The sequence below is a fragment of the Chiroxiphia lanceolata genome, chromosome 9 (genome assembly GCF_009829145.1).
Source record: "Chiroxiphia lanceolata isolate bChiLan1 chromosome 9, bChiLan1.pri, whole genome shotgun sequence".
In the NCBI taxonomy this organism is placed as follows: domain Eukaryota; kingdom Metazoa; phylum Chordata; class Aves; order Passeriformes; family Pipridae; genus Chiroxiphia; species Chiroxiphia lanceolata.
The window spans coordinates 18,520,394-18,543,365 of NC_045645.1; the positions used below are offsets into that span (position 1 = coordinate 18,520,394).

The following is a 22,972-nucleotide window of genomic DNA, read 5'->3' on the forward strand; positions in this document are numbered from 1 at the left end:
GTCCTGGGGGGCATCAGGCAAAGCATGGCCAGCTGGTCGAGGGAGGGGATTGTCTGCTCTGCTCTGCACTGGGGCAGCCTCACCTTGAATATTGTGTGCAGTTTGGGGCACTGCAACATAAGAAGATATTAAGCTATTAAAGAGTATCCAAAGGAGGGCCATGAGGATGGTGAAGGTCTGGAGGGGAAGCCTTAGGAGGAGTGGCTGATGTTACTTGGTCTGTTCAGCCTGGAGTAGAGAAGACTCAGGGGAGACCTCACTGAAGTCTACAACTTCCTTGTGAGGGTAAGAGGAGGGGCAGACACTGACTCTTCACTCTGGTGACCAGTGACAGGCTTCAGGAAATGGCATGAAGCTGAGTCAGGGGAGGTTTAGGTTGGATATCAGGAGAAAGTTTTTCACCTGAAGGGTGGTTGGGCAATAGAAGTGACAGGGAAGTCTCCCCAGGGTAGTGGTCACAGCACCAAGCCTGTCTGAGTTCAAGAAGTGTTTGGACAATGCCCTCAAGCACATGGTATCTTGGAATGTCCCGTGCAGGGCCAGGAGTTGGACTCAATGGTCCTGATGGGTCTCTTCCAACACAGCATATTCTATGATTCTATGATATGTAAAATACCACATTCTGTTCTAAGTATATGTCCAGAAAAACTGTACATTAATTTTCTTTTTATCAACACATTGGGAAATCTACACCATGAAGGAATGTGGCATAGAAATCCCATATCTAGAGCTTATGACTTCACATTCAGGACACTGAAAGCAGCTATACCCCTTGGGGAGCAAATGCAGTCATCTCTGTACTCCAAGAAAGATGTAAAAGCATAAAACAAGACTGCATTCAGTGCCTATGAACTGAGTGTTGTTTTATTAACTCCTGCCACACTCCTGTTGTCCTGAGTCTTAGACTGCAAGTTCTTTGGATAAGGAACTAGTGCTGATTTAAATGGGTCTATAAAACATGCAGCACATGACTTGGAATCAAGTAAAACAATTTATCAACAATATACAAAGCAGCTGTTTATATATGTTGGAAACACCTTCTTTAATATCAGATTTTTTCAAGACTATCTTATATATGCTATTTATATCAAGATAATTTATACAAATGAGAAGCTTAAGTCACCTTTTGATTATAATTCAAAATAAAAAAATATAACTTATTAGGGGTAATGATTTTCCATGTGTTTAGATTTTTATTTATGACTACCTGGTTTATAATCTCTAGGACTGAATTTCCTGACCATACTACTGAGGTTGTCACTCCCCAAGAGAAAATCCTGTCCCAGATCTATTAAATGGAAGGTGCTTCATAAATGGATGAGCTGTTACGCAACCAAACAGTTTTATATATCAGTAACTACTAATGACTTACTGAATGTGATTACAGCAAGAACATATCACACACCTGGTTTACTCGCCATTGCTACCAAAGGTAAGAAGTCTTTAGATGTGTAGAATCCTTGATCCATTCTCAGTCCTTGGAAAATACTGTCTCTGTTTGGTTCTGGCAAACCTAAAATAGATATTTTTTTTGCACATCAGAATTACACAGGAAATTTTAATGACCAACAAATTTTTTGCATTACACACACATTCTCAAAAACATCCTCAATACAAGCACTTTTACAAACCCTCAGATGTTTCCAAAAGAACATCACAAATAACTATGGTTTCACATTTACAGCCTGTAGCTTATATAACTGGTGACCATTTAATAGTACTGGCACTTGAAAAACAGATTGCTGGGTAGCATGTGTACTCATATAACTCTTAACAAAACAAACGCAGAGGAAAGGATAAGAGAGAACAGGGTGCAAAAGCAGCGAAGCTACTGGTGAAGACTTGCAAGCTTTTCTCCTATTGCTTTACCTGCCTGTGAATGTAACTCTTACTGCTGTGAAATGGTTTTGCTTTCTTTGTTTTGAGGCATTTTTCAGCTGGTCTGCAGATAATACAAATGAGGCAATAATGAACAGCTTAAGTGATGAGGGGAGGAAGACAAATGGCAGTGCTGTAGATCTGTGTTATCTGTGAGTCTTTGTATGCCATCATTTTTGCCGTTCTTGATTGTTTTTCTCGAAACCTCGAAGTCCTTTTTGGCTGACATTTATTTCTAGTTATTAATAGCACACATTTAGACAGAAGCCGTAGGATACAGACAAGGATTCACTTCACAACCATTAATAGCAACAGATACCTTTTGGTAAAAAGAAAGCAGCAAAAAGCATCTTCCAATTCCCAAATAACATCTTCTCATTGCTGTGTGAACGTTTGGACAGCACAAAAACCCAGCCCAGCTGACACAGAAGTTAAACTATTTTCTTCATGCAAATGTGATGATCTATCAGGATGTTTTCAACACAGTCTCAACTTTCAAATTTATATCTAAAACCCCAAAATATTATCAAAAGTACACTAATTAATAATTACATACTGAAATGGAGTAAATGTCAACAATTTTGCTAGGAAATCACACTAGAACCATGGAGTCTCAGAGCAAGCAGGCAGAACTGGAGCGTGCAACGCAATCTGTGTTCCCTCCATTCTCAGGTATGGATGGCAGAGGACTAACATACTCCTCTTTGAGACCTCTTGGAAGACCCTACTAACACCATGTTAGTCTCAAGAATAAAGTAGGATTGCGCTTTGAGGAGTGCTGTTTCAAGTAGGGAAGATTTGGGGTCTTTTTATGTTACTTAAGCAGCAAAAATCTGTCTCATTACAGCATAAGATCAGAACTCAGTCATGAAAAAATTTAGTGGTTTTTCATGAGTGACCTATATGAGGGAAGTTTCTTAAACCTCTAGATCCCTGAATGAAGTTAATAAAATACAAGAAAGAAAAATATTATGTTTTTAGATTTAACAGTTTCAGTGAAGCGAAGCAAAACAATACATACTCTCAGTGAATTCAAAAGGCTTACAAGCCAAAAAGCAAATAAAAATAAATCTCATGCTATTGAGCACTCTCTTGATCTCTACTTAGAAAAAAAAAATCATGACTCAGTTGCTGAACACCTGAGTTTCAAACCAACACTGATCTATAGTTGCATATTAAGAAAAATAAGGTTAGAAAATATTAGCACGTACTGAACTTCAAGACCTTTGCATGCTGTACTTTCTGGGTAGACTGGAATTTCAGCTAATGAAGAATGAATAATGGATAACTTAAGAGGCAGCCAGAAATACTTAGTACTATTGAAAGTACAATATGTAAAATGCATTAAAGAAGTTATTTTAAAAATGGCACAGATTTTCCTCTACATATATATTGCAAAATTATCTATAGGAAGAAGAGCACATCAGAGAAAGCTCTCAGTGACCGCCTGCAGGCAGAGGACAGAGTAATGCAACTATTTCTATTGAGGTATCCATAAACCAGTTCAGAGGCCTCAGTTTACTCCTGGGAGAAACACTCTTGTCATTAGTTAGATGTGCAGCCTGCATTAAAGATAATTTCCTTTCTACCTAATAGCTCCATTCAAACAGAAGGAGAAACCCTCACAAATATTTTTTCCCACTTATTTTTGTCGCTTTTATGATCTCCTAATGAAAACTATTTTGTCTCTAACAGCATCAGTAATTTTGCTCACATAGGCTGAAGAAAGAGTATAATTAAGGAACTGTCGCAATGTTCAAGGTTCAGGTTCATCACTAGTTCGGTGTCACTGAAATCAAAGAAGTTGGATTGAGAATGCATTGGATTCAATAATTTTTAGCCTGGCTGATATAACCAAACAGAAGCTGAACAAGTAGTCAACATACATGGCATTTCTCTGCTATTTACTTTACTATTTTAATTTTTTTGAAAACTCCATTAAAAACAGGTTTTCCAGTACATTTGAAGGAAATGCAGGGGATTTTTTCTCTTATACCTATAAACACCTAGCACAGATTCAAGCTCTTTGCTACGCATCTGCTGGAAATTGTACTGGATTCTAATGCATCTCTTTTCGCTATTTGCCATTTTAATGACTGCATTTAATTTTGTTAAAATAGAGAGATTGAGTACTTCTTAAAGCCACTAGCTAAAGTGGCTGTATCAAAATCTAGTGAAAACAATTATTTCCTTCCCTTACATTGAAGAATAACTCTTCTGATGGGCAACCAAGAGGAGGTAGCCTAGAAAGGCAACTCCCTTGGTGGTTTTTGGATACACTCTGCACACCCTTATAGAGGCAGAGAGCTATGCCGAGCCCCTCATCTTCTGCAGCCAAGACCCTGGACCTCCCCAAGCCTCAGTCCTCCTTTACTTGCTTATGCCAGGGAAGAAGCTTCTGAAGTAACTGATACCCAAACCACACAATGAAGCCTCAAGGGCTGTGGAAAACTGCATTTACTAAGAATAGAGAAAGTAGAAACATTGTGAAAATAACAGCCTGCATGACAGATCTAGTTCAGCTTTTCAAAAGCTAATCTAGACAGTCCCAATCTGGGTCAGTACAGCGTAGAAAGCAATTCATCTCAATTCCTAACCCTCTGTTTTGCTATGCTCTGCCTTTCATCTCCAGATGCTCCAGTCCTCTCTCAGTAAGCACCACTACTCTCTTAGTATGAAACCCTCTTTCCTTCTGTCCTTCGTTTGATCCCCACAACCCCTTCTCCACTGTATAATACCTAAACATAAATGTCTCTCCCATGTCTGACATACCATATACTTTCCAAAGTCATTAACCACTGAAACAGTGACTTTGGAAAACACAGACTTTAACCTCCTTTATATATAAATATATATATATTTATATATAAGAAATAAACATCATCTTCCTCCTCTCAAGATCTTGTACTCTTTGTTCTCACAATGCTGATGCATGTCAAGTCACAGTGTCAAGTCCACAGTCTCCATTTAAAGAGAATATAGATACAATTCCCTAGCCCAGTTGAGATATGAATCACTAAATGATTAGAGTAAATTTGTCAGATATACAAAGCAATATACAAGAATGATGCTTAGACAATGTAAGGGATTGGCATGCGGAGCAGTGCACCTAGTCCACTTGGCTGCTGCATCATAAATCAAGGCATGTCAACACATCAATCAGCTAAGTCTGCTATTACTGTAACTACGAGCCTGGTCTGGAAAAGGGAACTAAAGCAGGAGTACAAACATCACATTTTTCTCCTGTTTTGATCAAATTCCCTCCCTCAGAAATAGGAATACATTGTGAACCTGAACTTATTGTTTGGATTACTTAAATCAGACATGTTTGGGCAGATTTGCAGTTTCAAATGAACTTCTCAACTGTTCTTAATAACTGACACAGAAAATAAGCGACAAATGTAGTTTTCACTGGCAGCTGACTGAAAACACACCTCTGGACAAAAAAAAAAAATGGAGCTGAAATTGAAATGTAAACATGCTGCAGCCTACAGGGTCAAAACTAACTAAAGCATTGTGAGATTTTTCTGGTTTTCCTCATATCAACCACTGAAAAGTTTGGGTTGCTTCATTTTTAATTGTGTTAATACTAAATTGTGAAGAGTTAAGCTGAATTAGGGAAACAAATTAAGAGCTAGGAAATCTCAAGCAACATCCTCTCTCTTTGCATTCTTAGCTGCTGCTTTCCTGACAAAAGTCTTCAAGATCATAATTGGCTGAATTATTTTCACTGAACCCTTACTTTCAGGTAAAAATGTAAATTCAAGCTGGTGAATGCAATCTGTGTTTGAAAATACCAAGAATTACTTTTTAAAATCCAAGACACTTTCTTTTGGCATTTTAATATTGAATCTTTCAAATTTGTTTTGAAATGACATTGCATTTATAAATTTATCCAAATTCAATCCGAAAGAAACAAAGAAAATGGGATTCACTGGCTATGCACATTCCTTTTTCTACCTTTTAAAACTAGCAAATCAAAACCAACATCAAACCCCATTTACCAATTTATGGATTTATTTTTTTTTTAATGTTATCTTGGCCTATAGATTTGGAGCTGGAAAGTTAGATGGTAGTGACATCTTTAACTTTCGCCATATCCATGCTCATGTTTCAGAGCTAAACCAGATTTGAAAAATCACATTTACAAGGAAAACTCTTTTTCTGTCCTTCCCAGTAGGAATTTCCTTCCATTACAGGAAATCCTAGGATTGGGTAAAAAGCCTTCAACTGTCAGAATCTACCTTAGAATGACGAGAAAAATCCACGAATCTCATACGAAACTGGACAGAAGAAACATACAATTGATTATCTGCATATCTGCTCTGGTGGCAATGCAAGTCTCCTGAAATAACACCTGAGAGGTTAAGCCCAGACAAGCTGAGACTCAGAAACTGGAACACAGTCCAGCCATGAGGCAGCACAGGTTCCACACCAGCAGTTCCGCACCTTTGGCCAGCTTCAGGAATAGACTGTGCCCCTTCATGTGCCCTGGGCAAAGGAGCCATGGAAGGCTGATGGCCAGAGAGTGATAGGAATTTTAGAGAGGAACTGACATTAACTGATAAGTTATTTTTGCTAACAGCGTTTGTAATACTTTTTACATTTTCTTTAAAAGATGTGCTAAAGTATATACAGAGCTAAGGTAATTGCTCTCTAAAGGTAAATTCTAAATCCACCATTTGCCTTTTGAAAGGGTCCTTTTGAATTAACAGAATAGTACCCATTTTGTCCCATCTTCCTGCCCTTTTACACACTGAGTGTTCCAACGTGCTCCTTGTGCTCCCATACAAAAATATTTCAGATGTAACACATCTGATGGCATTTCACACTTGCCCAGAGACTTGCAGCTACAGGTACCATATGGTTAGACTGTGACTACAGAGGTACCTGGCAGAGAAGAAAAAATCCAGGAGCATAAGCATGCTTTAATAATTCTGAATGCTCTGTTCTTCTTCAACAAGTCTAGTTTGTGGTCTGACGAAATGGAGAGCAAAATTTATGTATTTAAAGAAGTTTCATTTAATGTTACATCATCCACGAATTGTATAAACTGGACAATGAGTTTTAAGTATATTAAAGTATTTTCTTTAAAGATAACACTGAAACTGTAAACTCTCATAACCGTCAAATTTACAGTTTTCTCCAGACACGATAGAACCTATTTGTGTGCAGTGGCATGTGCTCTACCTATTTGTTTCTAAGAAGTCACATTCATTCATATCCATATTGCTAACACTGCTGTCCATGGATCAATATTACACAACAATTTAGATATGAACTATACTGAAATGCATAATCCAAGTAAGGTACTGAAGCTGATTACACTAAACACACCCTTACAATTCATGCTGTGACATTCACCATACAAGGAACAGACAACCACTGGTATCTAAAGAGTTACTCTCTCCACATTTTAAAGGTTGATGCCCAGTACAGTTACAAACGTTCTGCAAGTGCTCAGCTTTTCTCAAGGTCAGTCCGTTAGTGATTAACACTTTAGTAAATACTTTTGAGGCTTGTATTTTTAAAAAATTTCTCTTGTTTTGCTAGAGATTTTTTTTATGGTGACAGCTTTGTTATTTCCTGTTGTGAGGTTCAATAGAATGTGTTTTCTAGGTGGTTGATTTTTTTTGTTTGCTATGTATGTTGATGGAGATAAGTGTTTTAATTACTTTTTTAATGTCTATGCTTTTTGTATTTTCTCCCTCTCTCCCTTTATTTCCTGCTGTTGAGATTACTGCCTCATCTCACAGCAGGTGGCTCCTTCAAATTTGTTTTCTCGGTAAGCCTGGTAGATTTATTTTGTAATATAACTGCTCCTTTTCACTGTTTTTATTAATGATTTCTTTACTTTGGAATACATACCCTTGCAAGGTTTGTAGAAGTAATTCCCCTAATGATGGCTAAAGGCCTCATTCATGGAAATGGAAAGTAAAGGGAGAAAAGTAAAAGAACTACAAGACACTTGGGTTAGCCTTTTCTTACCCTCAAGTTCGAATGAATACTGTGTACAGCATATGTGAAAGAACAACCTTCACATCTATCAACAAGAGCCATAGACAATCGCTGCAGTGCATTCTAAATTCAATAGCTATATCCATACCACGTCTTTTAAAAACATCTGAATAAGCAGCTGACCCTGGAAGTAATGCAGCCTACAGGTCTCACACTTTACTGTGTTGCTAAATTAGACCCAGAGACAAGTATCTGAATTCTTGCAAATGGTATTGAAATAATAGGAATAAATGAGTCAGATCAGTCAGAACTAAATTTGTTCTTATAATCCAATTTCTCTTTGAGGACCAGTTGTCCAATCCCAGTTTAGAGATAGTCAAAATTTCACAAGACCTAGACATCAGAAAGTGCAGATGGGAATCACAGGCAGAGTTTAGAATCAATCCATGTGCCTGATGGAAATTAGGATTATGACCACGCAATCAGTGCTGTATGTCTGAGTGTGGATCACAAAACACTGCAGCCTTGTGGTCTGTCCTCACAACATTTAGTGATCCCATGGTCAGATTAGATGACATCTAGTGTTGACCTAACTGTCTAAGGGTGAACCATAACTCATTAGCCCCATCAACTACAGAGTGCACCCTCAATTTGATTCTATTGTAATCAGTCCAGCTATTCTCAATGCTTTAGCCTAAACCTCCACTGCCTACCTCTAGTCTTGATTGCTGTTCTTAATTTTATTACAGTCAACATATGGCACCTGTGCTTTCAATATATGGGATACTCAAGCATGACCAAGGTAATGTATTTTAATGAAAAACATCAGTATTTCAAGATAAGTAAACAAAGATCTGGAGAAATTATGGGATGATTTTGCAAATCTCAGTATCTGGCTATTCAGTTAAGCACCATGAAGATTTTAAACTCAAGAATTTTGAGCACATATCCTCTAAAAGCACTCTTTTAAAATGCATACCTCAGAACTGAAGTATACAGTATCACTAAGTGTTTTTAGAATGTAATTCTTTAAAGGATACACTAGAAGAAGTGACACTAGGTTGGGTAAACATTTACAGATCCCTAAATTAAGAAAGAGATGGTAATTCTAGCCTTTCTTCTCAGGTTGGAAACTGATACTTAGTGTTCCCCATATTTGAAGTAATCAAGTTGAGGATGCTAGGAGTTAGCTGGCAGTCTTAGTGAACGAACTTGCTGAAATGTGAAGATTACTATGAAGTAAACCTCATCACAGAGAAGGATGGATGCAGAAGTCTCCTTACCTTCCCTCTGGTTCTGTTCTGCCTGGTGTTGTTTATTGCAGGACTTAAAGCACTGAAACAGTTTGCTATGAATCTTGATTTGCAGAACATAAGAGTTCTGTAAATTGAAATACAGAGTAACTGAAGAAACATCTGCTGTAAAAAATAAAGCGGAATAGTGCTGCAAACCTTTCTTATGTCATCTTGGTAACATTTATTATACTGGCAACAAATTTGAAAAGGTCACTAGCAAAAATGCATTTAGTAGTCTCAGTCCAATCCATCTCTACCATAAGAATGTATCATTCCACCCAGGAAAAGAGTTTGCTCTAGTCTGCTTACAGTAGAGCTGAACTGGATTTTTAATCCCAACTAGAATTTGGTCACTTCTCACCACTGGCTTAAGCTGTCATTATTCAGGAGCATTCTCGAACCAGGCATAGAAGGAATGCTGAAGGTTAAGATCTGACATGCTAATGTTGTCAGTTCCTTTCCCTCTTCCTTCTACCAGTTTGTTGTTCCTAGCACTAACCTGCCAAAGGAAAGACACATGGGGGCTGTGTTTGCTCCAGACACCAGCCAGATACTATTTGCCAGTGTGATATGTTGCACCTCACAACAGGGAAAGAAACTGTCCCCAGTGCTTACTCTTGTTCAGTAAACAGTGCTGAAGTGAAGTGGGCACAAAAGTGAGATCACCTCCTTGGGGACTGTCTATCAGTAACATGAAGGACACAAAAAAATCTATCATCTCAGAAATCATATGTCACAGTAAAGTGATTTTTATACAGTATAGAAAATCCAAAATGTGGAAGTGAAAGCAAAATAAACTGGATTGTGAGACTGAGAGCAAGACTCGTGAAAAGAAAGCAGAAAATACTACAATACCTCTTTGAAACAGAAACAATATCTTCCTCCAAGCAGTTTCATTATAACTCAACTGTCTAACATACCCTGTTTATAAGCAGTCATGCTGACATATTGAAATAAGCAAAGCAAATTAAAATTTACAAAGATAAAATTAAACGTTAGCATAGAAAAGATCTCTTCATATTAATTTTTGTTTATAACATGAGAAAAAATCTTAAAAAGCTGGATCAGTGGTGGCTACATACAATAAACATACAGGGAATGGATAAAATGAGAACAAAACTGATGATAAACATTCACAAAGACAAAACCACAAATACTTAGTTGGCACCATGAAGAAAAACAAATACTATGCCTCTATACTGTTGCAAAGCAACAGCTGGAAAAAATCTATGAAAGGCAGCAAATTCATCCTGTAGAAATACATGAGGAATAATTAAGTCATTAATGTTCTGGAATAATACCTTTGGTCAGATCTCAGACGCTGTACAGTAAGGAAGTTGCAGTCAGGCATACTGAGACATTATCATCTTGTACTACCTAAAATCAACCTGTATGTTTGATATACTAGGAATATAAAGCCAATAGGTGTTACAAATATAAACACGGATTTTATAATATTTTTTCCTAATTTGATGAATCAGAGCAGAAAAGAATCACAGAAATATCTAACTATAGACGTTTCTCTTAAACCCACTACTACTCCACTGTTTCATGCTACTTCCATAGCTCCCATTCTGTTTCAATACAGTGACCACGACAGACCAAGGCTGGGTCAATCACAGTCTTGGTAGCCAATATAACAATATCTATATTAAATACTTGTAAAAATTTACTTTTCCCAGAAGAAAATCTTACATGCTAAGAAACGCAAAATATAGGACTTTCTGGTTATTCCTATTTTAAAAACATTACAAGGATTCACCTTTTCTTTTTTTTTCTTCATATGTAGAAGTCTTAAGTGTAATTCAGCAATGTCTTCCAAAAGCTACTGAATAATTACCACTCCATATGAAATGTCACTATAGGGAACAGTTTTTCCCAGTTCTTTGCTAACATATTACATTGTCTTACCTTAAATCTTAGCATATTTATACATCATTTTTGTCCACATGGAAGAACAAAAAGTTGCTATAAAGCTTATTCAGTAATTACTCCTGTATCATTCCGCCTACGCTTCATTTTTAATTACTTCAGGTAAATCATCTCTACATATATTTTAAATGATGCCTCAAGAAAAGACTTCTAAACATTATTCATTTTCCTGCAGCACAGATCTACAACTGAAAACCTATCATCAGTGCATTCCGATGAAAAGGTAATAATTACATCTTTTTTCTCCCTTCTTCTACAGCACAATATTTGACCTATGATAAAAAAAAAACAACCCTATCACATTTCCATTTATTATTTCTACCTGAGGGGCTCTGCCAGCTCACACAAACATAAATCTCCATTTGTCAGATTTAACTGTACCTGTCCCAGATGCTATGAGAGTTCATAGCTCTTGTCCCTTAAAAATTACCAAATAGCATCACACAACATAACCTCCCCTCCAGCCTGACCCTTGCAATCAATAATATTTGTAACCTGTACGCACACAGTTAAGTAGTACAGAAGCCGTGCACCATCCCAGTTAACCCATTGAGCTGTGATACTAAAATCTGCTCCCTTGTGTCTCCTGTGATCAATTTTAATCTCTGGACCAAGAATAAAAGAATGCAGCCTCTTGTTTCCAAATGCATCTGAAGCGGATGTTATAGATTTGTAGGTCTGCACAGGAGCTGTAGATTTAATACAACCAGCAGTTCAAGGAAAGAACACATCTAAGCTATCACTCATTCTCATTACCCTCAGTGTATTTTGGATCTTCAGAAGACAATACAAAACACAGGAAAATGCACATGTACTGACTTAAAGCAAGCTCTTTTTATTAAGATAACCTCAGGTAACAGTCATTCGCTAGAGCTTTATCCATTACTGCCACTGCAGGTAAGGTAGAGGTCAATCATTCCATTTTGATTACTTTGTTTAAAGGTTTATAAATAGGCTGCCAATATTCATTTCTTCTGGAAAGATGTCATATACGGTAAGTTAAACAGAAATTTCCTAGAAATAATAAAGCCTAGTTCTGCTCAGTTAAAAAGAAACAATTATAATGGAAAGAAAGAATAAATCAGGTTTCTCATGGTATTTGTTCTGTCACCTCCAAACTAATTTTATTTAAAAGCTGGCAAATTTGCCAGCCAATTAGTCTAATTAGACAACGGCATCTGAATGTAGAACAGGAAGAGAGCAACTTTAGAAACCTACTCCAGTGCAAAAAGTGCTTTTTGAATCTGTCACACTACTAGAATTCATGTTTCCAGAGTTCTCGTAACTGCGTATTTATAGACTTGGCTATATTGGCTCCTCGTCAGCAGCTCCAGTGCCATGAATCACCTATCAAAACATTTGAGAAGATTTTCTTACTCATTTCTTTAAAGCAACATTCTGAAGAGACACTTTCAACATGATTATGCTCCAGTGTTCACTATCAATTAAGAAAAAAAGCACTGAGAGTTTTATAATTGCAGGTGAATAATAAGTATGTGTCATCAGAGGCTTTATCTTCTCAGATTGTCACATGCCGTGTGTCAGTACAGAACATTGCAAAAAATATGCCACTCTTGTAACGTGCCAGAGGGTCAATGACCTTTCTCACTCAGGTCATTTACCCACTACACATACATGTCCTTCTCATTAAGCACATATTTATCTCTCTTTCCTTTTAAAAGCAGCTGTAGCGAGGAGTTTTATGTAAATATTCTGTTAAACTGATATCCTCCTACACAAGTAGATTGACTGAGAAACATTACTGCCACTGAATAGCTACCTCTGCACACTTTCACATACTGGAAATAACTAAGCAAGGTAATACTTTGACCAGACTCTATTCTGAGTAAAGGTAAATGACAGACAGAAGTCATAAATTGTCTAAAGCTTTTTTAAATCCATTAATTAAATATGAATTCCTTTCATAACATCAGCATATGCAGCATTTCATGTAAAATTTTATTCCAAGACAGTGTCTTTATTAACTAATTATAGCATTTTCATCAAGCGCCTGAGTTTTCATTGGGTGTTTCACATTCTGCTGCCAGGGCACTAAATCTGGTACTTTGGGTCAGAAACATAATGCAGTTGAACCTCAAATGCTGTACAGCTACTGTCTAGAAAACAGAGAGAGAACTGGTGGTGCAGATCTCCAAATGCCTCCTCAACAACCAACAGTCAGGAACATGAAGTGAAACATGGTCACCAAGAATCATGGGTCAGGTACTTGGTTTGTAGGTACAGATACTTGCACAGGTATGCACAGAAGCTCCCTCCTCCTCTTAAAGTTATTCTTTTGGTGAGTAAGTAAAACATTCAAAATGGGAAATTTATACTTCTTATATTAAGCAAGTACTTTTTGTGATGCTTAAAGTACCAATGAGGTAGGACGATATGTCCCTTTTCAGTCCATGAAGAGATGGCTATGAGAGAAATATGTCAGAAAGTTAAAGACACCTCAAATTAACTGTAGCCAATGGTGCAAATACTCCCAAGGGAGTGTATGTTTCCTCTGGCATGGCATCTGACCTATACTAATGTCAACCCAGGCACACAAATATACCAAGCACTGAACTCGAATCCTTAATGCCTGCTTGGTGCATATTTTTGCATTTGCAGTAATACAGTAGGAAGAATCTCTCCCAACAGAGTTTCAAATGGTAACAAAAACAAGATCAATAAATAGAAAATCAAGTTACACAGTCCCAATAGGTTCCTCTAACAAGGATTTCTCTCTGAAATGTTCATGCTTGTCTAATGCTGCTGCTTTTAATCCATTCACACCAGTGGGTCCTACATGCTTGCATTAGTGCTAATGTAAAACAAATGAACATTTTATACAAGGATATCCACTCTCCCCAAGCAAAGGGGTTAATACAAAAGTAAGCTTTAGGAATGCAAATTATTTTCCCCATGTGGCTGAAAAACTACATGAGTTATTCATTTAAAAATTATTAGCATATAAAATCATTATTATCTCTGCAGTTAATGTACAGTTCACTGACAACCTTTTGGACCATTACAATTAAGAAAGGCAGCATCTTTAATGAGGTTACAAAACACACTGTTTATTAAATAGCAAATTGTATCTTTAATTACTTTAAATATTATAATCTGATGAAAAATTATTTCATAAACCTCAAGACAAATTATGTCAGGGATGGAGTATGCATTTTGTTCCTCTATGAATCCTAAACAGCACTTTCAATTTGCTTACAGGTTTCTGTTGTGTGCAAATCTGCTCTTGAAATTGCTTTTAAGTGCCTAAATCCAATGACACTAGCATAAATCTAAGATGAGGTTTGTGCTGTTCTTTCTTTTTAAAACAGATTTAGTTTTTTGTCAAATGTAGAATTTGGCAGTTCTAGTAAATGCAGCTTTTCTATTAATCCATCAGAGGTAAACTGAAAATAGGTTCCTGTGGGCTCATTGAACTAAAGACTATTTGGGGGTCTACCATATTTTATCATTTCACTGTTGTGTTTTGAACGAAGAGATAACTTTTGTTCAAAACTGTCAAGGGCTTCGAGGATATGCTAGAATGCAAACAAGCACATAATAAGCTTATTTTAAACATTCCATCTTTTTTGTTACACAAACTAATCTCTGCACACCGTCAAGAAACTTTTTACTCTCTGTACATTATTGGACCTATCTGCTTGATGTGCTTGCCACTATCTGACAAAGTCTGAGAGCTGCACAATTAAAGAAAAAAGTTTAGTTGTTTGCAGCATTAGGTCCTTTACTGCGCTTTGGATCCAACCCAGACCAAAGTCAGTATTAATGTGCATTGACTTCTGGATCACTAAGACAAAATTAATATATTCAACTTCAATTATGTCATCATCAGCTTTCACTGAATATTCTGACTGGTTGGAAACCCTAAGCTATTGGACTTTCTTGGGCTAATCAATGAATCAGAAAAGCAGAGATTATATTCAATTCCTTTATGCTAAAAAATTGCTACATTCTATCTATGTCTGCTTTACTAGAAATATTGTCAATGTAAAGCATGAAGGAGAAACAATTATTCAGTGTACATAAATATAATAAATCTGTTTTTTTTAAAAAGCACCAAACTTTTTTTTAAAAAGCTTCTGCCAGTGGTAAAAAAATTGATATAATTACATAATTATATGTAATTATGAAATACAATCACGGATACCATGTTGTTTAGAGTTGAAACAAAAACACACAGAAGATCAAAATATAATAGACAAGCTTACTTTCACATTAGTACAAAGATTTTTTGAACACAGAAATCCATTCAGAAACACATTTTACAGTCTTCTGTGACTACGTCTGTGCCAGAAGAAAATCCTAGCTGAGATTTGTAGGCAAGTTGGGTAGTGAAAGTCAGACCTGTTTGCAAAAGCACTTACAACAAAATCAACTTTTGAAAAATGTTTCCCTGAAGAAATCTGACATAAACTATAACACAGTTACAGGTGTTATGGACCAAACTGAATACAGGACTTTAAACAAACCCCTTTCTAGGTGTGCACCTAAATACTCTTGTTGATTTGGGTCTAAGTACCTTTGGAACCCACACCTTGTCTACCAAAAGATCTGTATATCTGTACATTACTGATGTGGAGGAAAAGAACCTCAGGAGTGCTAGGAAATGTTCAGAGCAAGCCTTCTTATGTATTCAGAGATGTTTAAAACTGGATGCAGTCCTAGGCAACCTGCTCTAGCTGACCCTGCTTTGAGCTAGGGGGCTAGACTGGACAACCTCCAAAGGTCCCTTCCAGTTATTTTACAATTCTATGAAATATGCCCCGGTTGAGGGCCTAAGCCATGGAAAGATTTCTGAATTTTTCACCCGAGATTTAAAAAAATCCTCTACTACAGTTAGGTAAAAGAAAAGTAATCCCTATTAAGGCATAGATACCAGACATTTACAGAAAAGTACGAGAAATTTAAAAACTAGTATGTTTCTATCAGTTACAGAGCTCTCCTAGCCAGTGGCAGTGTACTAGGAAATCAGACCCTTTCTTCAACCACCCATGCTACAAAGAAACAAAGCTCAACAATGGAGAACTCGAAAACACAGATCTCACACAAGGGTCAAAAGTTAATTTCTGAAATTTCTTCACTTTAAAACCTCCTTCCATCCTTCTAATTAGTACTATGCACTACTTGTTTGCAGAAAGCACATCTTGCTACTCACAGTCCCTTTCCCAGTAAATGATGGAATTTGGCTTGCCTTATTCAACAAATTTACTCCCTAATCTTGTGAAATCGAGTGTAGGATAAGGACAAGGACTTTAAATCAAAAACTGAATGTAATTTTCCTCCATTCTCATATGATTTCAGCTGTATTTCAAAACAGTTTCTCAAATTTCACTTTCTACAGTTGTGGATGTTTGCAACACAAAAGAACAGTAATAATTCTGCCTCTCATGTCACTTTCTAACAGGTTACAACTGATAATGCTTCCTTTAAGTCTATGTAAAAATTCCACCATAAAGATGGAAAATCTTGATTTGTACATTCACAGCTGTATTGATAAAATTGTCTTTCAGAAGTTCAGCATCACCAATCAGTTGTATCGAGCCAAGCCTTTTATGCCAGTATTTTAAATTATAAATTAGTTTCCTTCACATATAAAATTACACATATAATGGTTTTAATTAACCTTAGCAACAAAAACAGTAGTGTGAGAAGAGAGAGACTCAGATAAACAGAATTCTCTGCTAAAACAAAATCTACCTCCAGTTCTTCATTCTTTATTTTGGATTATAGTACACATATAAATAGAAAACAAGTATTCACTTACGCATTCAGATGCAAATGTTGAAGGTATACTATGTGTGATGAAAACTATCAGTTTGATAACCCTGCACTGATAGTCACATCACCCAGCATATACTCAGACACCTGTAAGTACAGGTCTTTCCAAAAGCTCATGCCCTCAAATTTTTGGAGGGAGTGATTAGGATTATAATACCTCTTGAGTCTGAAATCCAGTGTTGAGAAGATATGTATACATCAGACAGCTTTTTTTTTTTTATTTTCATGATCATCTCTATTACCAATTTAACAGAAAAGAAAAGCCATTTTCAGAGTCTCATAGCTCAGGAACAAATTCATGAATTAAACCACATTTCAGAATATCTTAAAAGACTGTTGAAGAGGCAAGAAATAAAACATTTTCTAAATGCAGTCTTTGCAAGATAAAAAGAGATTATTATTGAGGCATCATAGGGGAGGTTTTGGGGACTTTGCTATTTACTTATTTATTCAAACATTTACACACATAGTTTAGAACACTATGCTGAAGCCAAAATTCCCAAGTGCATAGATTTTACAGAATGGGGGAATAATTACTAATAAAAGGTAAATCATACATCCAACTAAGATTACATAAAAACCTGAAAAGAAATAAACAGAACAATGCATTCAGCAAATTAAGCTATCAGAAAGATGCCGTAAATGCAATGCTGTTGCCACATTGAAGAAAAAAGGGAGAAAATAGAATATTTAAAATTTCTGAAGCCTTGTAATTAAATGTGTAGCAGATGCCATGCAGAATTTCCGACTATACTGCAAGAACCATAAAATTTATAAAATAAAGGTAGTGATATTATAGCAACACCTTCCCAGTTTCATTGCATGTATAAATGCAAATCAGGCAGGCAGTAAACTATGCTACTCTACGCTTGGCTGCATGAGATACTTCAATTCCAATAGTAACAAATAGCATTTACTGTTTGTAGCACTTATTTGCAAGGTGCGACACAAACAGTCAATCCTCAAAATATCTCGTATCTAGATAACAGATAAACATTTATCCCTGCACTTTGCAGATGTGCAAAGAAATTTTAAGTGATTTGCTGAGGACCACACAATAGAAGTAAGGTTGTGATGGCTCTTGGGCAACTCACACAATAGGATTTTAAAATGCTCGATGAGTGTGTCTTTCATAACTAGAATCTTTATGGTCTGGGAAGCATGCAAACTACTGCAAACTACAAAGCCTGTGACAGTGCTAGTGCAAGCACTGTCTTAACAGTTATCTCCTTGCAATTGGAGCACTGGAGGAATCCCGACCACCTGTGCCCTACTCAGCAATCAAGGTGCTGAGAGAAGAGGGCAGTGTCCTTGAAAACGGTCTTAGAAAGGCCTTGAGGACTGGGAGAGCTCCTCAACTACCAGAGACAGTAACCAAGCCTCCAACACCTACTGGTTATTAATTATCGTAAAATGCTTATTTTTGCAACTATTTCCCGTTCTTTGTTTCAAGAAGATGGATTACATCTGCAGTCCATGTCAAAGCATAGCTATTTTGCCAGCAGCCTGTATGGACACAGGTAGAAAGACTCACTCATATTGTGATTTTAAAAACCAAGGAATAATACCTTGTCAAAGGGTTATTCAGAGAGCAAATCAAAATTCACACTTAATTAAAAGCCTCCCTATTTCCACCGACTCCACACAGAGCAGTAAGAGCTCAGCTGCAGAAGCTGAGCAGGAGGTGACTATTTAATGAACTGAACATTTGAATGAGATGGTCATTTGGTGTCAGCATAGACAATGGCAACCTTCCTTCAGGATTACTAGTTTCCACTATTTGACTTTTTCTGGACGTGTCTAATTATACAGTTTCTCTTACCTGTCACCTAGAAATCTTTCCTGTGATTTAATTATGCTTTTTTTAAAAAATCCCACAATATATTGGTTGACATAACAATATGCTTAATCTCTGACTTGACTAAGAAATATAATGAAAATTGGTGTAAAAATACTCAAAATATACACATTTCCCCATCTTTTAACTTACTACATCCAACCAGTCAAGGAAGGTTTTTATATAAATAATGTTTTTTCTTAACTTTAGATCTTACTTTAGTATACATAACAAAAAATATTTTACAAAGAGCAGAAAGCATCAAAATTCAGCAAAACACATGTATTCCATTCAGTTGTTCTTTTTCCTTAAAGAAAAAACTGACATCTGCATTATCAAAGGAAGGAAACTATTGAAAATGTGGCTGGAATAACTATATTGGCTTTTGCTTTATTTAATCCTTTCCATTTTTATCATCTTTATGGATATTTTCATGTCTTTCAGCTTTTATTTCTTCAATTTGCCTTTTTGTTCACAGTTTACGCACTCTGTTATATCTACTTTTTCTTCCTTTACATGTCCCCAATTTTTTCCAGTTCCATTTCCTTGTAATTTATTTTTCTTGTTTGTCTCCCATTTATCTAGTTTTTTTTTTCAAACTGTCCCTCATTTTTTCAGGGTTTCCCCTTCAGCCTTTCCTTCCCAGGCTCACACCACGAGTGTTGTCCCTGGAGCAGCTGCAAGTAACAAGACTCGAACATAGCTTGCCTAGGGGCCTAGGGATTTGTCAGCTACAAGATGCTTTGGAGAAAATGTTTTCTCATAACTTAGTTATACCATTGCCTCAAAAATGCCAGGAGAACTTTAAGCATGTTATGTTGGTACTTTAAAATACAGATAATGCGTATTCAAAAAAACCCAACCCAAACACTAACAAACAAAATAAAAAAAAAAAAACATTAAACCCCCATAAACAAACAAAAAAACCCCAAACATCAAAAAATCCCCCATTTTCTAGCAAAGTAGTAAGTCTAGTGTAGAAGTAATACTTGCATTTGATGACTTCGAACTGTTCCAATTTGTAAATTAGTGGAAGGGATCAATGGGGCTGCAGAACCGACTCACTGAAGAAGTTATAATGTTGTAACAGCTGTATATGGCAGTATCTGTCATTGACTGCTATAGTGCAGCAAGTGTGGAGATGGCATAAATATACCTGATACCAGTGAAAAATATTATATATACTTTTGGTAGATGTCCTGTTGGCTTAAAAGCTAAATTTATCTTTTTTTTTTTTCTGCATGAAGGGCTTTGAGTATTTTTTTCTTGATATACTTTCTACAATATTATAGGTTGTTGTACTGCAATTATTTACATTCATACTGAAATCCATGCACGGTAAGTTAAAGCGGTCAGTAGACACTGTCTGTTGAGGTAAACCCCACGTTTGCTCCCTGTGCAGAAGGCAAGTTTGCCCTCAGGCAAACCTCGTTCATACTTCAGTCATCCAGACTGGACACAGAGCATGGCATGCATAGTCCCTCCAGATACTGCACTATATGCAGACATAGCCAAAAATGCCAATGGAATTACTGGTAAGTGAAGTTTGTGCATAAGCTTTTGTGAAAACAAGGCTTAATGTTGTTTTTAACATAAAAACACTTTACAGAACTCCTCCCACATTTCTTAAAACCACATCCCTAATTATGGAGTGCGGAGCTCTACTGTAAGTGATTGATGTTGTTTTGTATGTTGTTATGGAAACAAACCAAGTAGGAGTTTCTGATTTGCGTATAGAATTTTGAGTCAGATTTTACAGTAAATAACTAAGCTTTCCAGTGTATAAGCAACAACACCATATGGCCATTAATCTCCACACAAAGACTATGTCCTCACTTGCCACTGCTTGTCAAAATTAAGGTCTTTTGAGGAATAGGGTAAAACTCAATAGACCTGCTTCATCTTGTCACTGGTCAGTGAACAACAAAACATGCTTGTGTCAAGTAGGGACAGCTTCTAAGTGTGAACATTTGACAAAATCAAAACATTCATAAGAAAGCAATGTTTAGCTCAAACTTGAGTTGACAAATTCTGAAGTTCTCAGGACACCTGCCCTGGCAGTGCTGCAGCTATATGCAGGAACTTATGGAATATAAGTTCCCATCAAATGAATGACATATCTAAATTAAAAGACAGTAATTTCTGGTATTGAACATGTGGGATGTGGGTCCCTTCTAAACAAAAAATAAGACTAGTGTTCCCTAAAGTGCTTACTATTCAATAAACAGAGATTCTCAAAAAAGGTTGCAAATGAAAATTCAAAGCCACAAGGAGAAGGGAAACATCAAAGGGGCATGGCTTAGTAACAAAATAACAACGTTATTTTGCTTCTGTGGGAATTAAACTACCTAAATAAAATAGATCATGATTCTGCCCTAGTAATTTTCCATTTGTGCACATGGAGATGAATTTCTGCACCGCATATCTGAATCCAGCCCTGCATTGTGGCCGTCTCCCCTCCTTGCACCTGACAACAGGACTGACTTTCCTTTAGGTCCGCTCTGAAGACTATTGTTATTTCACAAGAACTCTCTCTTCCACCAAGAGGCATTACTGATTACCTTAGATCTCACTTTGCACAGTCCTGGACCCATGCCCAAGCAGATAAAAATGTTTTACTCAGCACCAACCCAAAAGGGAAGGTGTATCCATTTCCCAGTGAACTGCAGTACCAAACAAACCACTTGTAAACTTGAAGCACCAGTTCATACAACAGTGGAAGTCCAGTGGTTTTGTGATTTGCCTGACCATTTGTCCCTTCTTGCAGTCATGCCAGAAGCATTCCTGGATTTGCCCGAAGTCATCATTACTAGCCCAAACATACAGTAACTGTTACAGGTTTACTGGCTGCCACGCACTATCAGACAAGCCTCAATTGTCCTCAGAGACATTCACCCTGACCAAGTCAAAACCTGTCCTGCCATAAAGGCCCATCAGTAAACCCCAGCGACAAAGGCTCCCTCATTTGGGTCCAATGCAGGTTCACCCCACAAACCTGCCACTTTGATATTGTTTTGGTTCCTTGTCAAAAAGTCAGTCAGTTCACACCCATAGGGCATAAAACTTCCCTTACGTCCCTGGGAGCAGCAGGAGAAGAATGGAAACTGCCCCAGCCCTGCTTCGTTATCTCCTTATTCTGGATCTTGATTCTACCACTGATCCCATTTTTTTTACTCACATTTTTGCTCTGAGGGAGTACAATGTCACTCTGGTTAGAGTGACAAGCTTCCTCACCCCTTCCTGACCAAAAGTCACTTCTGCCTGGGAAAACACTAATAATGAGTCTCTTTTGACACTAGATATTTATGCTGCCCTAGTGCCCTTTGTCACACCCCTGGGTGATTTCTAACCAAGCCTTAATGTGATCCCATTAGTTATCCTCCAGCTTTGGGGACATCTAACATACACTCTGTCTCAGTGGGTACAGCTATGGACATAATCCCTACAAGCCTCTGCTGCCTCCTCCTAAATGTTCTTACTGTTAATTCAGACATCAGGCTGGAATCCGGCTGGAAGACAGGGCTTAAATATCCTTCTTGGTGCACAGATCAGTTTGTCCCTCATACGAATAAGTAGTGCAAAGTGTCTTTACAATGAAGCATTCAAGAGGACTAGGCAAAACAAATAGCAGTCTTTTGTTCAGGCTTGTTTGCCTGAACAATGTGTTACTACCTTTGGACCAAGTTTCTCTTTTTATACTAGAAGGGAAAGCAGTGCCATGTAGATGGCACAGAAGGTGAATCATAAGAATTTGTAAAATTACAGAGGTAGGTAATAAGAATATTATAGGCTGTTTCATAGGTGAAATAATTGCAGTTATTTTTGATAATAAAAACCCATTGAAATTAGGATTTGAATTACACATAAATGAAGCCACAGGGCTGCGCTTCTACAATCTCAGCTGAGTACTCAATTCTCATCTAAAAGTGAAACCAGGATTGAATAACCAGCAAACAATGCTACTCCTCTATAGTAAGAATAACTAATGCAGAGGGAGTGAAGTAGAAGAGCTAGCAATGCATTTCCCCCCCAGCATATCAAGCAGGTTTTCATATGGAAGCAGTGGTCATCAATCACTACCTCATTACCAACCTGTCATCTGGGTTTAGGCTAAATGTATTCTGGCTTACTGCCATACTAAATGTTCAATGAAACATCCTTAAGGCTCTCTACAAGTTCAGCTAAGTCACACATGCTATACATCAAAAAGGAACATTAGCGTTATCATAGCTTAATAAATAGTGCCATTCTGGCAATGTAATCCTATGTTCTAGAG

At 37.0% G+C, this 22,972-nt stretch overlaps 1 protein-coding gene across 1 annotated transcript in view; it reads right to left on the bottom strand.

Annotated features, from left to right (window-relative positions):
* DPYD (dihydropyrimidine dehydrogenase) overlaps positions 1-22,972 on the bottom strand; it is a 338,464-nt gene that overhangs the window by 182,811 nt on the left and 132,681 nt on the right. Inside the window, 1 exon segment of the mRNA XM_032695866.1 lies at positions 1,406-1,513. Coding sequence (XP_032551757.1) covers positions 1,406-1,513 — 108 coding nt within the window.